Source organism: Colossoma macropomum, unplaced genomic scaffold (assembly GCF_904425465.1).
Source record: "Colossoma macropomum unplaced genomic scaffold, Colossoma_macropomum, whole genome shotgun sequence".
NCBI classification, from domain to species: domain Eukaryota; kingdom Metazoa; phylum Chordata; class Actinopteri; order Characiformes; family Serrasalmidae; genus Colossoma; species Colossoma macropomum.
The window spans coordinates 7,103,299-7,124,772 of NW_023494791.1; the positions used below are offsets into that span (position 1 = coordinate 7,103,299).

Genomic DNA, 21,474 nt, shown 5'->3' on the forward strand with positions numbered 1-21,474 from the left:
TCTCTTGCTTTGCACACAGGAGCAGTGGTGACCAGTGTAGCTTTAATATGCTGCAGATTTCTGACTTTTATGCCTTCTGCGTTAATGACCTGGTTGATTGTGTCACATTCAGATTTGGATCACTGTAGTTACTGTTCATCTGACGCAGTTTGGTTTGCGTGGCTACTTTAGTGCTCAAAACAATACTTTAATTCCACATCCTCCCCACGTTTATCTCCGCTGACATTATCACTGGTAATGCAGGATTTGATAGTCTCGATAGCATCATACTTCTTGTGACAGTGTGATGACATTTAGTGCCTGTTTCTCAGCTGGAAGCTGTAGCCTTACTGTTATGCTTATTGCTTAAACTGTGTTTTTTATTGGTTGATGTCAAAAATGAAATTCCAAGTGTGTTATGTTCAGCGAGTGCATCTCTGATATTTCATAGGGGTGTAACTTTACCCTCAGTCCATGATTTGATTTGATTCACAGTTTGGTATTCTCATGATATTTGGATTAAAATTTAAATGAAGAGATGAAGATCATAATCGTGTTGTTTGACAATGTGCAAATGACACTAGAGCTGGGAGGCAGGAGGAGATCTAGAATGAGTTGTTGGTACCGATTGTTTGCGTTGTTTAAACAATGCATTTGCATTATATGGCATAGTAAATAGAATGCTCATTTTCCACAATGCATTGTCAAGCCAAGGCAAGTTTATTCATACAGCACCTTTCATACACTGCTGTCATTCAAAGCGCTTTACAAATGAGAAAATACAGAGTTGGAAAATACAGAGTTATTTTAAAAAAAAGTAAACCATAATAGAAATTAAAAACATGATTTAAAATCTAGATTTAAAAGAGAAAATCACCAAATTAAAAATCAGACATTAAATTAGAATAGTTCAAAAATCTAATTAAAGATGAAAAGTATCACAGTGTCACAATGTATTGTTACACCTCTCTTATTTCATTATTTTTGTTAATTTTTCATAAGATTTTATAAGCAGTCATATGTTGTCATGTTGGATGGGTCAGCGTTAAAAGTAGGTGGACGTAGGCCCGCGGGGCTCAATCGTAGCACCACTGCTGATCACTGTACATAAGTGGGGCAAGAGAGGGGCAGTCATGGGCTGGAGGTTGGGGAACCAGCCTTATGACCGGAAGGTTGCCGGTTCCATCCCCTGAATTACCCTTAAAATTGAAAGACAAAGAAACTAATTTAATCTTGACCTTTGAACCTGAAAATGTAGCTGTGTCCCAATTCAGGGGCTTAATCCTTCGGTGGACGCGGTCTATGAAGGCGTGACCTTTAAAAGCCGTGTAAAGCCGCGGAGGCTGAACTAAATGAGACAGTCTGCTCTACGGTGGATTTCCTGTTTTCGTCACAGCACCGCTGTTCCCGTCCTTACCGCTGCGTCACGAAACGCCTCTCCTGTCAAGTTCTTCTAAAGTTCTTTAAAGATGGAGCCACAAACTTTGATTTTAGTTTTATAGTTTTTCATTTATTAGAGCTGGAGATGCTTCTCTGTCGACTCCTCGCTCCCTAAAACAGAATGAAACGTAGCGTAAAGTTTAGCTTCAGACCAAATTTGGCTTTTTTTAACATCTGTATCGTTAGATATTCGACTCACTTAAACCCAGTACTTACATTTAAAAGTGTCTCCTCAGCCACCGTTCGCTCATCTGCTGACGCCACCGTGTTCTCGAATCCTCGCCGGCACACAGTGAACCTTGGGAAATGTCAGCTCGTGAAGGATCCAGCCGTTGGATCCTTCTTTGCCATGGAAAAGGACACATTTCTTGGCCGCATATGAAGGAGTCTTTAAAATGGGACGGCCTTCAAATGCAGCCTCCGAAGGACGCAGCCTGAATTGGGACACAGCTTATATGTATCATTACACTCTTACTTATTGTATTAATTTATGTTTTGTCTTTTTTTCTATTCTGAAGTAGTTTTCAAATGGTGATTTAAAATGGTTGTAAATCATAACTTTTCATGGCCTTTTTTAAAATGTGGCTCTACCATTTTACTGTTTTGCTAGTGCATTTTGTCCTTTCCAGCCTGTTTCCAGAACTAAACATTCTTTTACATATTCTGTATTGTGAAAAATTGTCTTCAAGTATTGTGATGTTGTTATATTTTTGCCATCATCCCACCCTTACTGGTTAACCAGCTCTGCTAAGAAGCACTTTGACCATTTTAACATTTTGCTCACTAGAGGCCTCCTCTCAACACACTGACCCACACTGACCCCCGCTGACCCCGTGTCCACATAGCTCTAGAACCTTTCACTCTCTCTTTCTCTGAACCTTTCACTCTCTCTTTCTCTGAACGGGAAATAAGGCTTGGAGCAGCCGGGTACGGAACACGTGGGTGTGAGAAAGAATATTTAACACCGACTGTCAGAAGCAGAAAGAGGCAGATATGAGAAGTGCTGGTGTGAAATGCAGGCTATGCTAGTGTGAAAGGCGCTCCTGCCTTTTCCCTCCAAGCCCGAAGCCTCTTCACTCCAATTACCCAGCACAGCATCACTGTCATTATTAGACCTCATTGTCTCACCACAGCGCTCAGCAGAAGCCTTTTCCTCTCACTGGCGACGAGCTCTCTATTCTCCGCAGATATGAATTTGATTGAATAACTGATGAAACTGCCCCCTGTTCACTTTGAAAGCTTTTGATTTGTGAATTGTAAGGATGGCTTGCAGATCAGACTCCCCAGTAACCCTCTGTACGGCGTGACTGCTTAATCCGGGGTTTCTGTAGGGCTTGGTGTGGATAGGTGACAGGTTTTAATGTATCCGTCGCTCAATAGGCCAGATCTATTGAAGTCCCTTTGCCATTGGGATTCTGTCTGCTCTTAAATCAAAAGCGAGGCGTAAGGGTGTAAGCAGAAAGCCGCCGAGGAGATTTCAGCAGTCGATAGTTATCTGGCACGCGGATCATATCAGGAGAAAACAGCGATGTGGCACACAGAGCTGATACAGTACCATTGACACCTATTCCTGGAAGGATTTTCCTTATTTTTTCCGGTAGTGAATACACCGGAACTGTCAAAGAAGATTTGTGGAACTATGCAGTCACAAAAATTGATAAACAAGCTCAGGGCTTTACCTGTAAGCAGTGAGGTCCCAGAACGCTGAGTAGTGATGGTTCTGGCAGGTCATTAGGTCATGGAGATCCCAGAAAAAAATAAATAAATAAAAAAGACAAACCAGAAAAAATGTTGGATTTTACAAAAATATGTTCCACAGATTTAAAGTCTAATTTCTGCCAGAAAATAAAAGTTAAAAAAAAGGTTACGCCTCTGTCCCTGAAACGTCCATGTGAAAATCCTGATCAGACAGAAAAGCCTGAGTTAGAGAGTTAGAGTTTTTTTTTCAAATCTGACTTTGGTTAATGATAATGAAGCCACATAGAATCAGAGAGTGCGTTTACATGCACTCAATAATCCGATCATAATCAGATTTCTGCAGTTATCTGATTATTCAAATGGTCATGTAAACAGCATACTCCGATCTAGAAATCTGATTAAGAAATCTGATAAGAAGAGCTTGATTTTAGCTCAATAATCGGATTTCTCAGCGCATGTAAACTCTTACTCTGATTTCTTTCAGATTTCACAGTCTGAGCATGTGCGAAACAGATGGTGGTATCGGAAATAAGCAAACACTTTTAGAGCGATGCTGCAACAAACTACAAAATACGAAGTTAAGGTTTTAAGTATTCTTTATCTTCTAGATGATGTATGTTAATATTTCCAGGTAAAGTGGCGCAATGTCTTAAAACCTGCGCCATTAAATTTGAGTTAACGTTACGTTTATGTCATGTCTTTTTCTGTGAGTTTATTGGCTGGTTGTAAACCAGAAATCCAATTACTGCCTGACTCATGTAGACCTGGAGTTTCCCATTATCTGATAATTCAGGTGCAAATAAACGCGTTTATTGGATTACTGACAAAATCTGATTTTCTGCAGCTATTGGATTATTAAGTGCATGTTAACGCACTCAATGAGATATTTTTAATATTTGCAATCAAGATGACAAATTATTTGAACAAGCTGAGCGAGTACATTGTGATGCCTCCATGCTGAGGTTTAAAGAAGGGGTAAAGCTGAGCACACAGGAAACACCCGCTGATCATCTGTATTTCGGGCAGAGTTCTGCATACGCAAGAAATGAAAACTGCAATGGACGTACGCAAGCGATGTCGGCGTTTTCAAAAGGTGCGTTCTGCCCATGTACATGAAAACACCCTCCGTCCTGGAGGGTGTTTTCAAAGACTTATGTTTTCAGTGACCTAAAACGGGTTTTCAAAAATATCTGCGGCCTAAACTCTTTTAAGCGATGAACAGTCAATTGTGGGTCAGTAGTGAACGATAAACACAGCATCATCATTGTTTTTTCAATCACCATTCACATCCAAACAGGAGTGGAAAGTGACACGGCTTGCTACTTTTCATATATACAAGTTGTTTGTAGAGAATATTATGATTTTTCTTGATGCATCTCTAAAGGACGTCTTTCGAATGTATTTAATATGTAAACGAGGGCTCGGATCCAATCAGATGTATCATGGTATCCAAGTTGTTCAAAGTAGCCCTTCTTTGATTTAACGCAGCTTTGTACACGCTTGACATTGTCTCAAGCAGCTTCCCGAGGAGCCAGCTGAGATGTCGTCAGCTGTCCTTTACATTGCATGAAAATTTCATGATGAATGAACCAATAGAAAAGCTCCAAAATTAAAATCCCTTTACATTAACTTACATTAAACATTAAGGACATGTTTGCCTCCTCCTGTGAAATTAGCATTTTGGTTATAATTGTTATTTGGGCAGCAATGATAGGCTGAGACCTTTTTGTTGTGGAAATAAATTCATAAGGAATAAACTTCACTATTTATAGCTACCTAAGTAACAAACTTCCACCGTCTAAACTAAGTCTTTAGGCTGAAGTCTAGAACATAGACGTCTTTAGAATGTTTTTAAGATTATGAACATTTTACATTAAATACCGTGAGTCCAAACTTTTGACTGGCGCTCTAGGAGCACAACAGTCAACTTTTGACTCGTGTTTAGATTTTGTGTAATCTATGTGAGGCAGAAGGAGAAAGAAGAAGGAGAAAGAAGAAGGAGAAAAAGAGATTATTAGACAAAGAGGCCATAGAGCACTCTGTAACTGACAGCAGCTGTGGTAGCGCGTTCTGACCTCTCACCCAAATAGGAAGTGATTTGGTCGGAGGGCGTCAGATGCTTCAGCTCCGCATGATATTGTTTACTGGCGCTCCAGACAGGGAAAAGATAGAGGGAAAAGGATGAAGACTGACGAAAAGCGAAAGTAAATACATGATTCATTATTCATCCAGCTGCCAGAAAGGCTGCTCCATAATTCATCTCTCTTTGCACAGAATTACATTGATTTTAGGGCTCAAAGGGCCGGCCTGTCCTGTAGCCTTTCCTCTGCCGACTGTGTGTGTTTGGCTTTCCGGGAGCATCTCTGCACTGAACCTGATCTATCAATCATCCGCTACAGGCTCAGAGGATGAAGACCACTTACAGAGGCCACTGAGTAAAATGAGGGTTCCAGGCCAGGCTGGGCCACTTTTCTCTGTCCTGGGTGATAGAAAATTCAAATTTATATCAAATGATGTTTTCTGGTCTCCTATGAGAAAGATGATATCAAAATATACCAAAAAATGGCAGGATATACAAAATAAATAATGGTATGAAGATGATGAATAGTAAAGGCTACACTGTACAGCAACATTACAGTATTGGTTTTTGATTAAAATAATTTGGGCTAATGGGTCTGTGGGCCCCGTTTTCAGTGTTTACCAAAAGAAAAAAATGATGCGATTTATTATTATTTCTCCTCCAACATGGCCTGCTGTTAGTGGGTATGTGTCTGTGTGTGTGTGTGTGTGTGAGGGTGGACAATATGTACAGGCTGCTGACTGGCTACAGCTGCTAAAGGAGAACCCTACACTGGCCACTTCTGATATTTTAAGCATCTGGTGTTTTTACATAAATTGTTATGGCTGTATTGATTCAAAACAATAATATGGTGGGTCACCAGACCACTGAGTAACAAAAACATCAACACCACACAAGGGTTAAGCCAAAGCCAATGATAATGTGCTGTAATTATCTTACCTCACATTAATTCCTTGGTACGTTATCTGCCTCAAGATTTGATCACTGAGTAGTGATAAATAATTTTAATATAACTTCATTTTCAATGATATACAGCTTCATTAAATGGGAATTCCACTATTTCTGTATATACCATTCATTGTAATGTGAACAGTCATTCAGAGTGGTTTGGTGTGAAATGTTTCGTTGTAGAGAAACTTACTGACCGAGATTTCTTTAAAGTGGTCACAATATCTGCAGTGTATTGCATATAGCCATTTTATTTACTGTCCAAAACGACCACTGAACCTACAGGTGTCTTTTGAGTGTTTATTTGTAATTTTGATAATGGTGAAACTGTGGTAAATCTCAAAAAAATAAGTTTTTTGGGTACCATACAAGGCCTTGCATGTACCCCTCCACGATGGATTTTTAAAAATAGGCCAAAACGTTCTCAAAATTATTGTAAAGGAGTGTTTTGGGCATCAGGCACCGTATTTATAACTATTTTACAGGATACCTTTCTGTGAGGAAGTTTTTAGAGGCATTAGCTTCAGATGTCTTGTTTACTGTCACCACCACTGTGAACCATTCTTTAAGTTTCTCTAGAATGGAGCATTTCAAATCAGACTGCTTAACAATTTAGTTATACACTTGAAGGAATCATCTAGGCTACAGCTTCATTCATCATTGTGGACGCATCTAACATTTCTTTTTTATAGCGTCATTCAAATGAACTGAAATCTTTGTAGTAAATCTTTGAGTGCTGTCATCATAACGGGGTCATTTTATACATGACTCTATTATTATTGACTATAAAATGGCATAGTTCCAGTTCTAAAGTCTGATTGGCTTGGCTGCATTCACAGCCGTTGTAAAATACTCAACATACAAACACCTCTGACCACATCACAGCAATTGAATTCTGTATTAATGCACCAAGTCCTTAACAGTCCTCGTAGTGTTCATTTGATTATCTTTGAATGTAATGCTGCTCTCATGGAGCACAGAGTGCACTGATGAAGCAAGAACTCGGTTTTGTTTGTTGACACTTGTATTCATAACTAGAACCACACTGATAAACTAGCAAACAGACTAAAACACAGCAGACTCAAGAAATCCTCCATTTCATATGATTTGAATTAAAGTACTTACTGTGTGATTCTCTGTAAAACTGTGATAGAAAAGTAAATGTCACTTGAATGTCTTACACACACGTCTGTGTTTTAGTTCTAGCATCAAACCCAGGCTGAACCCCAAACGGCTTCCTCCTTTCTATATAGTGTCTAGTATGTAGTGTGTAAGTTATATAATTCTAAATAGTGCTCTATTTGTCCAGGATGGAATTGAACATATGTGGCTGAAACCCAAATCTCTGTTTCTTAGACATATCATATGGTTGGAGATTCAGCCCCAGCGTGGGGATAAAGACATACAACACCATTAACTTGGTGCTAATATAGGACTGGAAATTCCATAGAGGCGCTAATGAAAATTAGTGTTGTGCTGCGAAAAACAGAAGGTTTTTGCATTAAACAGTGTTGTATCATGAAATGTTCATTGTTATAAGCCATAAAAGTTCAAAGTGTCATTTAATTACAGCAGTATACAATGATGGGAATATTTTTAGTCCTCTTTTAGCAGCCCATGGTTGCTAGGCAACAATAACCTACTCTAAATGAACTTCATGTCTTGTTGGAATAATTGTTTTTTTTGCAATTATTAACAATAACATAAATCATTTATTGAATTTTTTTTAAAATGTATGAGATTTTATGGTGTGCGCTTCTTTATAGAAGCAAGAAGCCACTTGAGGCCATATGTTAGAATGATTTTAGCACAAATAAGGGGGTTTTACTCCACTTCGTGTTGTGCTGACACTCTTACCTATGATAAAATCACTGTAACTCATGGCCACTCTTGGCTAATTGTATAATTATATTAATGAAAGCAGTTGTATCTGACTTTAGAACGGTGGTTGACAGTTTTGAACGGTAGTGTGTGCCATTGTCCCGTGCTTTTATGTTGGTATACCTCCCACCCCTAACTCATTCCTTTGTAGTCTCATTGGGCCAGGCTCTCCAACTTCGCAGATGATTTAATGAAGGAATGAATCAAAACACAGTGACGCTGGCATTTATTTGGAAGCGCAGGAGAATGGAAATGGGTTGTTAATGACAAATATTAATCACAGGAACACGTCCGTAATTGCCAGAGTTACCGTTACAACTTCCGTATAAATGTTTTACTCCTGAGATCCGTGGATAAGCTGTGTGTGTGGGCTAAGAGAAATATGCATAACTTCAGATTAATTAACCTTCTGTCTGTTTTCTCTCTCTCTCTTCCCTCTGTCTCAGATCTAGGTCTGGATCAGTTCGTGGTGAAGCGCTATGATGGGAAGGTAAGCAGTGGGTGGTGTGCGTGTGTGGGTGAATGAGTGGAAATAGAGCGGTTACCTAGCTATTGTGCAGCCCAGCAGGATGACGGCAGAGGACGTGTCTTTCAAAAGCCGCTTCTCATAAAACCCCCATTCTCTCCCTTCAGTGGCACACTTGGGCCTTGGATCCGTCGAGGCACTTTTCTCTCACTTTCCCTGTTTGCTTTGTTCATTAAACCACCTAGGATAGTCACGACACCACCTAACCGATGCTGTAAGCCCCGCAAGTTCTTCTGTGAAAGATAACAAATGTGCATATTGGTGGCAGAACTGTGCTCTTCCTTTTGTCTCTTTCTCCTCATCTCTTTTGTTACACGTAAGGATTCTTGGTGAAGCGTTTTGGAGGTGCAGTGTTGAGCTGAACATGGTGGAGCAGTTTCTTTTGTCGGTAGGGTAGTAACAGTGTTTAAGCCACAGACCTTCACTCTTTACTCTTTTACAATCAATGGTAATTGATTGCAATCAAGGTAATTGGATAATGTATTATTCTGATAATGGCTGATCTGTATTGCACTTTTACCATGTAAATTACGTGAGGCAGGTTCTGCTGCTACACCTGTACCAAAATGTCATAGCACGATTACACCAATCAGGCATAACAGTTGTAGTTCTGCAGTTACAGACTGTAGTCCATCTGTTTCTCTGCATACTTTGTTAGCCCCCTTTTACCCTGTTCTTCAGTGGTCAGGACCCCCATGGACCCTCACAGAGCAGGTACTATTTGGGTGGTCGATCATTCTCAGCACTGCAGTAACACTGACATGGTGGTGGTGTGTTAGTGTGTGTTGCGCTGGTCTGAGTGGATCAGACACAGCAGTGCTGCTGGAGTTTTTAAACACCTCAGTGTCACTGCTGGACTGAGAATAGTCCACCAACCAAAAACATCCAGCCAACAGCGTCCTGTGGGCAGCGTCCTGTGACCACTGATGAAGGACTAGAGGATGACCAACACAAACTGTGCAGCAGCAGATGAGCTATCGTCTCTGACTTTACACCTACAAGGTGGATTGACAAGGTAGGAGTGTCTATTAGAGTGGACAGTGAGTGGACACAGTGTTTAAAAACTCCAGCAGCACTGCTATGTCTGATCCACTCGTACGTCTTTTTGCTAAATAGCCAGTCGCCTCTTACTTTTAGTGTAGCGCTTTATTTCATTCATGACATTTTAAATAACTTTTCGTTTAAGCATTTAAAATATCCGTTTGGTTCACTAAAGACGAAATAATGATATTTATATTGCAACTTTGGCCAATACACTGGGAATGTGCTTCGTGTTAAAAAAAGGCTAATAAAATTGGCCATTGGCCAGGTTGGCTGTAAAGAAATCAAGAATACAATTGTTGATAGCAATATATAAAAAATGAAATGTTCTTGACAATTTTTATAATAAAGCACTAGTGAATTAATAACAACTGTTTAAAAACCTACTGATAACATATATCTCAAGGGCAAGGTCTACTTTGAGGAACTGAAAACACACTTGTGGGTCAATTTCAACTGGAGTGACACCTGGCCACACCCACCGATTGTCAGCACAAGCATGAGGGCGTATTGAAGTCTGGGGAGAAGTGCAGGTAGCTCTAATCAATGGCTGCATAGAGAAGCCGGGAGATTTAGCACAACATGCGAGTAAAAGCTTTTACCAGGCAAACAGAGAGAGAAGCACTGAGAGCACTGGGGACACTGAGGTTCTGTCTGTTGTCTAAAATTGAGAAAACTACTAATAAAATGAGTAAAAATGCTGTGATACATGCTGGACTGAAATAAAATAAATTGAGTGGTTCGTCTGGGCTTGAATGTAGCCCACAAACCAACGCAACACAAAGTGATCCAGCCTATAGCGCCAAGTTTATTTCAGTTTTTTACATTTTTAGATTGTGGTATTGACTTTTGACAGCTAATTAATTGGCAATTTTGCACATTTTTAGTTCTCCTAATGCTGTGTCTTACTGTAAGAACCAGCCTGATGGACACACATATTTCTATGCATTTTTGCCCTATAGGGTAGTCACCTAGACTATTTTAAATTAAATCTACCTTCTGAAGGCTTTCTAATTCATCCTTTTTCACTGTCTCAAAATCTCCGAAAGGATATGCACGATTTGTTCTTGTTTAGTCAAGTTCCTTTTTATTGTTTGACATTTTATATAGCTTTTTCATTATTACTCTGTGGAGAAGCGCAAGTAGCTCTAATCAGTGGCTGCATAGAGAAGCCAGCAGATTTAGCTTAACATGCAAGTAAAACCTTTTACCAGGCAAACAGAGAGAGAAGCTCTGAGAGCACTGGGAGCGATTAAGTTCTGCCTGTTGTCTAAAATTGAGGAAACTACATATAAAAATGAGTAAAAATGCTGTGATACATGCTGGACTGAAATGAAATAAGTAAATTGAAAGGTTGGTCTGAACTTGAATGTAGCCCACAAACCAACATGACACAAAGTGACCCGGCCCATAGCACCAAGGTTTAAATGTGTAGTCCAACAAATTCTGTCCCAACCCATCCTGAGTCAGACCACCATCACGTGGTTAACGAAAAACTCTAAATACACAATAATAATGGTTACCATGCCATACCAACACTTACCATAGCAACAGTGTTATTATCCAGTGATGGCCATCATCATATTGTTAATGAGGACAAAAATATAACTATATTCACATTTTTTAAACTGATCAGTGCTTGTGGACAACAACCCAGAGGTCTTTTATCTAAATAAACTTACAGTATTTTTCATGCCAAATTAAAAGTTGAGTAGGGAGGAGGAATAAAGTAGAAGTTAACGCAGACCAAATTCATTAACCTCTTTAACTCTGTGGAACCACTGGTGGTTCCAAAACGCACTTTGTCATATTCTTTACTTCATAACTTTCATAGTTCATAAGCTACATTCAGAAGGTGGGGGTCATATGAGCTGTAACTGTCTTCGCTCCAGTCAAATAGATGGGTGATGTAATTTTATACCCTTATAATAGAAGAAGCTGAACTCACAATTTTTTTTCTACTGAAAGTCACAATTTTTCTACTGAACTCACATTTTTTTCCACAAATCTGAGCTATAAACTGGATCTCAGATGGTGTCTGTTCAGTGATTTGCACTGTAAAAAATTTATCTTTTTTAAATACGAAGAGATTCTAAGATTTTTGGCTTTCAGCAGTACATATGGCTTTATGTTTATGATCATAAAACACATTTTCTGTTAATTTGAGGGGAATTTTTACAAAAAAAAACAAAAAAAACAACACTCTACATTTATTTCATGCAGTTACTGAATAATTTGCCTTAAGATTTGGTCATGCAAATTCAGATGGAAAAATGAAAATATACCCCCGAGAGACGAATTATTAAAAACGGAACATGAAATTTGAACTTGAATCAAGCCCAGCAAAAATTTGAGAAACGAGAAACACGAATGTCATGCCCCATCAAGTTTGTATAAATATTTCAAACTCTAGTGGAGGGTATTTTGTCGTGGAATCATGAAGCATTTCCCAACCAGGCGCCTTAGATCAGATCACAGAATGGCAATACATACTTTTATCATGAAAGTTGAATTCAGAATTGACTTTCCAGCTCCAGGAACTCTGTAATGCACAAAGGGAAAATAAAGAGAGGTTCTTCCCTAAAACGAGTTCTGACATGGTGTAGTTTGAAATGAGTCAGCTTGTTTTGCACTCCCCTGCACCAGCAGAGAGAAGACTAATGCGAAGCTTTGCCCTCTTTTCCCCTCTTCTGTTATTGGGGGCATTAGCTGTGGGAGACAGTCAGTGCAGAGACGAGTGGAGATGGAGTGGCTCTATATTAACAGGACTTTGGACAGTGGACTCATCTTTGGCCAGGGCCGGGCCTGCCTGCGCCACCCACCCACTGATTAGCTTGTGTGAAAGATACGATAAGAACCATAAATCAAACGTGTTAAAGATGTAGGTGTCATGGGTAACCTTGCCCAACCTTATCTCGCTCTTTCCTTGTCTGGCTCTGCTGTTTTATCTCTTTCTCTTGTGGTATTTCTGCCATTAGAATTTGCATTGTCATTTGCTGTTTGCATAATGCCTCAGCACACACACACACACACACACACACACACACACCCACACACACACACACACACACACACACAAACAAACACGCTCTAATTTGCTGAAAGGAGAATTTGCTAACACATTAATAATAATGAGTGGTTTTAGCACTGTTTATAGTGCGTCCGGTTACAGCCACACAGATCACAGTCAGCATTCTCCACAGCAATCAGCTCAACACATTCACATCTGTTCACAGTGCTCCCTCTCGCGTTCACTCCAGTAGGGCTGTCACAGTTACACAGGTAAACTTGATTAAAATATATAAAATCTACTTTTTTGACAGCAGTATTTAGTAGTGAGGCACTGATATAGGTCTGCAACAAATGACTTATTTTGATAGTCGAATAATCTGTTGATTATTGAAACGAATAATCGATTATTCGGATTACGAATCGCTCAGTTACCAAATAACTCTTGTGTAGCTATCGGCTTTTAAATTTAGCTCAAAGTTGTTTTATGCATTTGCTAACTAACAATGAAGCCGAAATGAGTAGCTTATTTGAACATTCACTGTTTTAACGAACTTTCCTGCTAATACAAACAATAAATAAAACTCCAGTATCTTTTTCCTGTTAAAACTGAAAATCAAGAATGTGCGTTTTACATTTACATTTACAGCATTTAGCAGACACTCTTATCCAGAGCAAGTTACATAAGTGCAAAATGTGCAAAGTAGCAACAATAAAATATAACAAAAGTAAATCAGTTCCCTTAATCACACCAACAGGTTCACCTTTCACCCAAAAACACGGCCATATCTACACATAAACATCACACAAACAATAAACAACACACAAACATGAGCGTGGATCGCTGCGTTATCTCCGTTATATAACATAATGCACTTTCTGAGTGCAATATTTTTGAAATAATGCCGTTTTGGACAGTAGCTTACTTAAACTGCTGCTCTATAATGGTACTGAATGCAGTCCAGTTGTGAGTGGTGGCAAACGTTCGCTTAGATCTCAAGGCAAACAGAAAACCGTTTGCAACTGTTTGGAAGTGTTCACCTATGTCCGCCGAACTTGAACCTTGACGTTAAGACAACGATGCAGTGTTTAAAACTGTAAACGTTATTTGGAGTGTAAACAGGGTCGTTGTAAATAAAAGTTACTAGCTTGTCTGTTCCAACTCCATTAATGATTCCTCTTTAGATGCTCCAACATGGAGTATGTGCTCCCGTACTGGCTAAGGTTGGCTTTACAAATAGCATAACTGACAGCCTGTTTTTCTGAGTTAAGCGTGAAATGCTGTCATGCTTTTAAGGATTTTGTTCTCGAGGCTGCCATCACACTGTTGTGAACTCTCCAGTTTGCAGCAATGTCAAAACATTCCTAGTTAGTGAGAGAAACACGCTTGATGATGCCACCAACTAATCGACTATTAAATTATTTGCCAACTAATTTGGTCATCGATTTTAGTCGACTTAGTCGATTATTTGTTGCACCCCTACGCTGATCCCGTATAATGGAATGATATTGGCAACAGTACTGACCTTATTAAATGGACTGGATAACATAGACGTTACACAGTCGATACTGTATCTTTGTCATGGTCATTATAAAGTTGTAACTGCAGTTTTATTAACCTTCATGGTATAATTTAAAACTGTGCACAATCCCAAAAAGAATGTTGGTGGCTAAACGGTTCAACTGTGATTGATTGCCCTTCATACGCCCTTTACACAGCACAGTCTGACTGATTTTAGAAGCATTCTGACTGAGTTGATATTTATGATATTGAATTTTTTTTGCAAAGTAGAAATACCATGAAGCTCAATTCTTTATTAATAAACTTTATTATTAAAACCCACAATGACCAGCCCCTCAAGTGCTAAACCTATGAGCGTAAGACAGAGCACACTGACAGGACAGATAGTCTAAGACAGTTATCAACATAGCGATGTTGGCATGTGTTTTTACAGTGTCCAGAAAAAGAATTGGCAAGCCCAGCGGACCAGAGTGGACATTCTGTGACCAACAGTCGCACCAGCCAGAGCAAACTATTCTGTATGAGCTCAAACTGCCGTGCTGGCTCTTTTTTTAAACTCAAAAGTTTGAAAGTTTGGCTTTTTTCATTTGAAGTAAATTAGCTCTAGTCATCATGTTTTTTTCTTTACTTAAGAATATTGTGGTACCAATTTCAGTTCGGTACCTGCGCTGCTATAGAAAAAACTGATGGCAGAGGAGGGTAAAGGTCAGCAACCTCGCTGCTGGTCTTTAGTTAAATTTAGGGAATCATATGCCTTCAAAGAGGGGGGGACAATTATTTATTATAGCACACCCCTTATTATTCAGTGATATGAAGCTGAAGTCAGCTATTCGTCAGCTTCTTGTTCAAATTTTTCCGTTCCACCTTAAATGGAGCTGCAGTTACATTCTGGTACTTCAGGCGTCAGAACTGCTGGCCTGTTTAAGGTGGAACAGGAAATTTAGCTAGCTAGCTAGCTACTGAGAGATTAGCATACTAATAGTGATTTCTTTATGTTTGTTACAAAGACAAGGACCATAATACACTGAAACAACATTAAACTAAGATAATACAGTGGTTATCGTAATTTTTAACAGGGAAAATACTCACATTTGTGTGTTTCTCACGTAGCCATCTTGCCGGTTTTTCTTTTTTCTGTTTGGAGTGAGACTCTGAAAAACCTCTGTTTGGAGGGCCATGTAGCCCTAACACTCCACCCTAACACTCCACCCCTAAAATCGGGACACCCCACCCCCAGACGTGAACGTGCAATACAGAGGGATAGGGCTAAGTGGTAGGGGCGAAGGGTTAAATGGGGTTGGGTCTAAATCTACCTTCTAGTTTTTCAGTGTTTCAGAACCTTTGAAAGGATGTGCATGATTTGTTTTTGTATAGTCAAGTTTCTGTTTATTGTTTGACATTTTTATACAACTTTTTAATGATTACTCGTCAAAATGGTCAGTAGATTACTCAGTATTGTAAACGATAGTGACAGCCCTACTCTCTCAGTTCTTCTCTGTGATTTCCTGCTGCCCCTTTCAGAGGCAGGCTGAAGGGCGGAGCAGACCCCTAGCGCTCCAGCTGCTCGTTCCATAATGAGAAACGTGAGTAAATGGTGGACGATCAATAGATGCTGTGTTATTCTCCTCTTCATCAGGTAAAGGTGAGAGAAAGGTGCCTCGACACTGTTTCCAATGGAAATGGCCCATGACGAGGACAGCTGAACATCGTTTCTCTCTGTATCCCCCCCCCTCCTTTAGTTTTTCCCCTTTTTTTTGTTTCCCTTGCTCTATTTCAGGTTGCTACACACCTGCATACTAATCACTTTGTCCTTGAGCATTTCACCAATTAGCTTATGTTACATACAAATGCATACACATCTGATTACATCAGCAATACACAGTAAGAAAATCGATGCATTGTTTAAACAGGAGAAGCACATGATTCTGTGTCTCGGCTGGGATTTATGACCTTCCTCTCCACTCAGGCAAATGCCTCGCGTATCCGGATCCTCTGTGCTCGCGTTATTTCCCTCCCAAATTTCCACTCCACAGAGTTTTTGCATAGAATACCCCTCCTTTCTATTTTTCTTTCACTCTCTCTCTCTCTCTCTCTCTCTCTCTCTCTCTCCGTCTCTGCATTTCTCTCTGTCTCTCTGACTCCACCAATTTTCATGGCTAGTGCTCAGTTCAAGTGTGGAGCACGGGCTGTCCTCTCCTTCATTTCCATCTCTCTATCCATCCTTGTGCTTCATTTGGTTTCTGTAGCCTTCTGTCCCTCTCTCTCTCTCTCTCTCTCTCTCTCTCTCTCTCTCTCTCTCTCTCTGTGTACTCATTAAACTGTATAATAGGATGCTGTAATGAATTTGGCTGAAGTGTGGTTGGATTTGTAGCGGTGTAGTGGGCTGTGCTTTATGAACGCACTGCGGCCTTGTTTAACCTTTTCATCTCTCACTTAACAGCGTTTTACAGCTCTGCAGGTGCTGAGCAAGACTGAGTTTTAACGTCGAATTACAGCGTCTGTCTATGTGTGTGTTTGTGTGTGTTGATTTACGTGTGTGTGTGTGTGTGGTGAAGGCACTTTGTGTGCGGATAAAGTGCCTTTAACACTGTGATCATCTCTGCAAAACTCAGTGTATGTTTACCTCCAGTATGTAGCTATATTGAAATGTAAGTTCATATCCACTCATGTGCTCTCTCTCTCTCTCTCTCTCTCTCTCTCGTCTCACTAACCCTTAGAAGTCGCAATTATTGGCAGAGAAAACAAAACCTTGTTAGTTTTTCGTAGCTGATTGAAATGTGGAGAAATTCTGTGGAAAGTGCGTATTCTAAACTTTCAGTTGATCCCACATAGCTACCCCTCTATCTCAACAACACCCTACCTCTAGACGTGAACATGCAAAATGGTGGGGTAAGAGCTAAGCGGTTGGGGTAAAGGGTGAAATGGGATTGGGCTGAAGTTAACCATTTTCTTTTAGCCAGTGCGGACAGACACTGAGTAACAGCCCATTCTAGGGATGCACCAAAATTTCCGCTGAAACATTTCAGCTGCAAAGTGGCATGAAAATTGTGGCCAAAAACCAAAAGATTAATTAGGACTACAGCTAAGTGTCAGAAAGTGTCCACGCTTAACACAGCATTTCAGTGATTATGATTATTTTACTTTATTATTATTATTATTATTTTTACTTTATCCTGCGTTACTAGTCAGCATAGACGCAGTTCAAACAGTTTGAGCAGCAGCAGGTAAACCATGGAAAAAAAAAGTCTGCTGCATGAGCTTTTTCATGGTTTCTCTGAGGGACATTAGACAAGCAGTTTGTAAGCACTGCTCATCCTGACTATCAGAAGAGGGAACAACACTCAGCTTCTCCATTTCCAGTTTGATACCATCAGACCATCCCGCTCGATGCACAGAAGTCCCTGCAAGCTTGCTGACCCCATCCATAGCCACAGGTTTTGAAATAAAAAATAATTCATAAACGTCAGCTAAAGTTTTTTTTTTAATTGTTAAAAAAATTATTGGATGACCAGCTGTTCTCTGTTGTCAAGGACGTTGGATTTCATGGAGTATTCTGTATCCCAGCGGTTCTCAACCACAAGTGGACTGCAAATGCTTTGGGGGTCCTTGGACCAATACCTAGAGTGGGGCCATTGGTCTGTATTGGGCTGGTGCTGGCATTTGTCATAAAAATCTGTGGAAAAATCATCGACTTAACAAAATTCTAGAAACAAAGTAGCTCAAATACATTTCATTTGTCCTCTCGCGATACTCATAAAAAAACAAAACAAAAATTGCATAATTCACTGCCATTCTGTTGATATGTTATCTTTACTGATGAATGATACGTATATGGGGCTAAGCACCCAAACAGAGCTGTGTTCAACATTTCCCAAAAATGAAATTTTATATGCAGAAAGGTTTTTTAGGAGGGCATTGATGCTCTCGAGTGATAAATATGTGGACCTTGAGGCAGAAAAGAAGCCCTGCTGTAATCTGTTTTTATTTATTGTCTGCTCAAAACCGTTTTTGACCAGTTGAAAGCAGATTTTATCAACAATAAAAGTGATTTCTTTATTACTTGTAAAAATCTTAATCATTTTGTCCCAAGCCCTAGAAACTAGTAACTAGCTGGGTAATTCTTTATGTAATTATCTTAACAGTATTATATAATATACATTTAAAGTGTTGCAAAGGCTTGAAGAGGTAATCTTCTAAGGGTTAACCAGCACATCGGTGCCACATTGTCACTGTAGGCTTCTCTGTGCTGTTTCTCTCTCTCTCTCCCTCTCTCTCTCTCTCAGCCATAGCTTTCTCACAGTGGTGTAATAACATGATGTTGTAATGTTTTGCTGTTGTCCTGTTGTACTGGTATTATCTTGTGCTCTCGCAACTCTCCCTCTCTTTCTCTCCATCCACGTAACCAATAAAACCCTCCATTCTCTCTCCTCCTTGTCTCTCCATCCTCTCGTCCCTCCATCCTTCATCCTTCCTGTTGCCCCTACCCCTGCCCTCATTTCGCCCTTTCCCTCGTTTCGCCACCCCCCCCTCCCCCCACCCCCCCACCCTTATGCCCCTCCCTCTCTGCAGGACTTCTGGCAGGTATGGGGCGTAATGCTGAGCTGCATGAGTGTGCGCACGGGGGGCGCGTGTGTGCGTGTAGCGCGTGTATGCGCGCCTGAGCTCTATTGCACTGAAAGTCCTGTTCCTTCTACCTCACTTCTGTCTCTCTCTCTTTCTCTTTCTTTGTCTCACTCTTTCTCTTCAGAGTTGTCATTGCTTCAGCAGAAGGTGGTCTCTCTGTGCCTGAGCAAGCGTTTAATCCCGAGCCACCCACGCTTATGCCGAGCAGGAGCGCAGCCAAACAGTGCATTAAAAGTGTATAAATTTCATTTAAAAATCATTGGATCGGTAATAAAACACACCTCAGCCTCCACGGTGGCGAGCTGAGGGGGATTTTGGACTCAGCAGAAAAAGAGATGCGAAGCGCAAAGTTACTGACGGTGCACCTTTCTCCCGCTGGCATAGAGAGAGAGAGACAGAGGGGGAGAGAGAAAGAGAGGGAGACGGGCCGGCCTAGACAGAGAGTGCTTTTGTAGTCAGTCAGCGGTATATCTCATGGTATTTTCCACAGTGTGACTCAGCTCACAGCTGCTTGTGATCCAGCTCGGCTGTGCAAGATGTGGAAACTCACGCTACGGCGTAATTGGCGATTTCCTTTTTTGCTTGATTAAAAAAGAGTGATCAGTCATAAAAAGGCATTTCCTCCTAACCTTTGCTAATGATGGTGCTGATATAGTAAATTGCCCTTTAATTACACATGATGATAAAAGCTGTAATATATTCTTTAGTTGTGCAGTATTAAAGGGCCCATACTGTGGAAAAGCAAAGTGTTTTCTTTTTTTGAAACAAAATAGTTTGAAGTAGTATGTAAACATTGTTAAAGATTGAAAGCGTATCACCCATAAATGGAAACTAACCTGCAAATATATCACTTTATATAATATGAACTAGTTTTCATAAAGAAGAAGAGATAAAGGTTTATTTTCATTGCTGTTATTGCAATATATATATATATATATATATATATTATATATATATATATATATATATATATATATATATATATATATATATGTATTGTCAAGGAGTATAAGTAATTGATAGATCTGGATTTTATACTATATTGGGACAGTGAAAGGTAAAATAAGAAATTGCTTGTTTAACCAAGGGAAATATGAAAGTAAGCGCTGCTAAATTTCTAAATGTACCTGCTAAATTCCATAGCATTCATATGCAATGCAATATGCTGCAAATATATCTATTTTTGAATTAATTGCTTCTGTGATGTCACAAAAAACAATGTACATACATAATGAAGAGTGTTTCAGCCTGGTCTGCTTTTGAATGAGGCACAATACAGGGCAGCCAATCAGAACAGAGCCCGTCTTAAAGGCACAGTAACAAATACAGCTTGTTTAATTGTCATAAAGAGAGGTTGGATGTAAAATGTACATATAAAAATGAATTGCGACTGTTTTTGGTATGTAAAACCAAACATACCAAACGTAGAATATGGGCCCTTTAATGCACTCTTTATTATACAGTATCTTTCAGATTGACATGTGCTAGTTTTACTGTGGCGCCATCTGGTCCGATAGGTCTGAGTGACCTTTGGAAGGCTTAGAAGACACACCTAAACATACACACACACAAAACATTAACAGAAAGGCCAACAGACAGCATACACCCTCGCCACACGCTCATGTATGCAGGCTGTGTCCCTGATGGTGTAGCATTTGAACTGTGATCAGTATTGAGCTGAAGGAGAGTCTTTGACTGCGCTGACGCCTACGCAGCCACACGCATTGAGCAGAGCTCCCTTTTATTATACAATGACAACAATGCCCCCCCACACTCACCTGAAGCTTAGCTTACACATGTGCACTCGAGCTTGTTCTGGAGCACAATGTAGTAGGAGGCCAGCAGCTGGCCGTCCCTTCTGAATTATTAAACAGACTCGCCCCTTTGTGCGCAGGAGTGAGTGAGAGTGAGAGTGTATGTGCCTGAATGAATAATTCAGCATGGTCAGAGGCTCAGCTTAGTGATCTGTCAGCGGCTCTGGACCGTACGTCGGCGTTCAAGTTCGCAGCTAGTCTCGTGGGGCCAGGCGTGATCTCGTAATGAGAACATCTGGGGACAGCCATGAGAAATTTTGGGCTAAATGTGGGCAGGAATGTAGTAAATTGGAACAAACTGAAGATGTGTTTATGCCTGCCTTATTTGGTGTGGGGCAGTCAAACGTTTTTAGCTTGGTTTGTTTTGACAGGTGTGACCATTCCACCTGTACTCGGTTCTGCACCAAACAGAGGAGCCATGGTCCAGTAAAAAAACACAGGTCTCTGTCCACTTCAACGCAACCTGTGCTTCACTATGCTGCGGGTGGAAATGCATTATGATGGCCCACACCAAACAATTAAATTCAGCACCAGAGTGGTCCTTCCTCTTCTTTTAGCAGCACGTCAGCGCATTATCTGCCAGTTTAACATTTGAGTCTTGATGGATGCTGATCGTTCTCGCAGCACAAGCTACTGTAATACTGGTAGACAAGCAATACTGAAGCATTTTACCCTGTCACATGGACTGCAGAAAGTATTTTTGATAGATTGGGCCAGACATTGGCAACCTGACTGGTTGAATTCAAACTGATGTGCAACTAAACCAGTTTTCAAGAAGTAGAGATAAAGGTATATTTTCATTGCTGTTATTGCAGTGCATGTATACATTTTGTTAAGAAATATAAGTAAAGGATAGATCTGGGTTTTATACTATATTGGGACAGTTAAAGTTAAAATAAGAAATTGCATGGTT

General features: G+C 40.1%; 1 protein-coding gene across 4 annotated transcripts in view; it reads left to right on the top strand.

The window, feature by feature from the left end:
- micu1 (mitochondrial calcium uptake 1) overlaps positions 1 to 21,474 on the top strand; it is a 102,923-nt gene that overhangs the window by 35,934 nt on the left and 45,515 nt on the right. For 2 of the 4 annotated variants that reach the window (XM_036573729.1, XM_036573730.1), the window contains exons 5-6: positions 8,473 to 8,516; positions 18,694 to 18,705. In XM_036573729.1, coding sequence (XP_036429622.1) covers positions 8,473 to 8,516; positions 18,694 to 18,705 — 56 coding nt within the window. The remainder of the gene's footprint in view (positions 1 to 8,472; positions 8,517 to 18,693; positions 18,706 to 21,474) is intronic. The other 2 variants (XM_036573731.1, XM_036573732.1) reach the window with 1 other exon arrangement.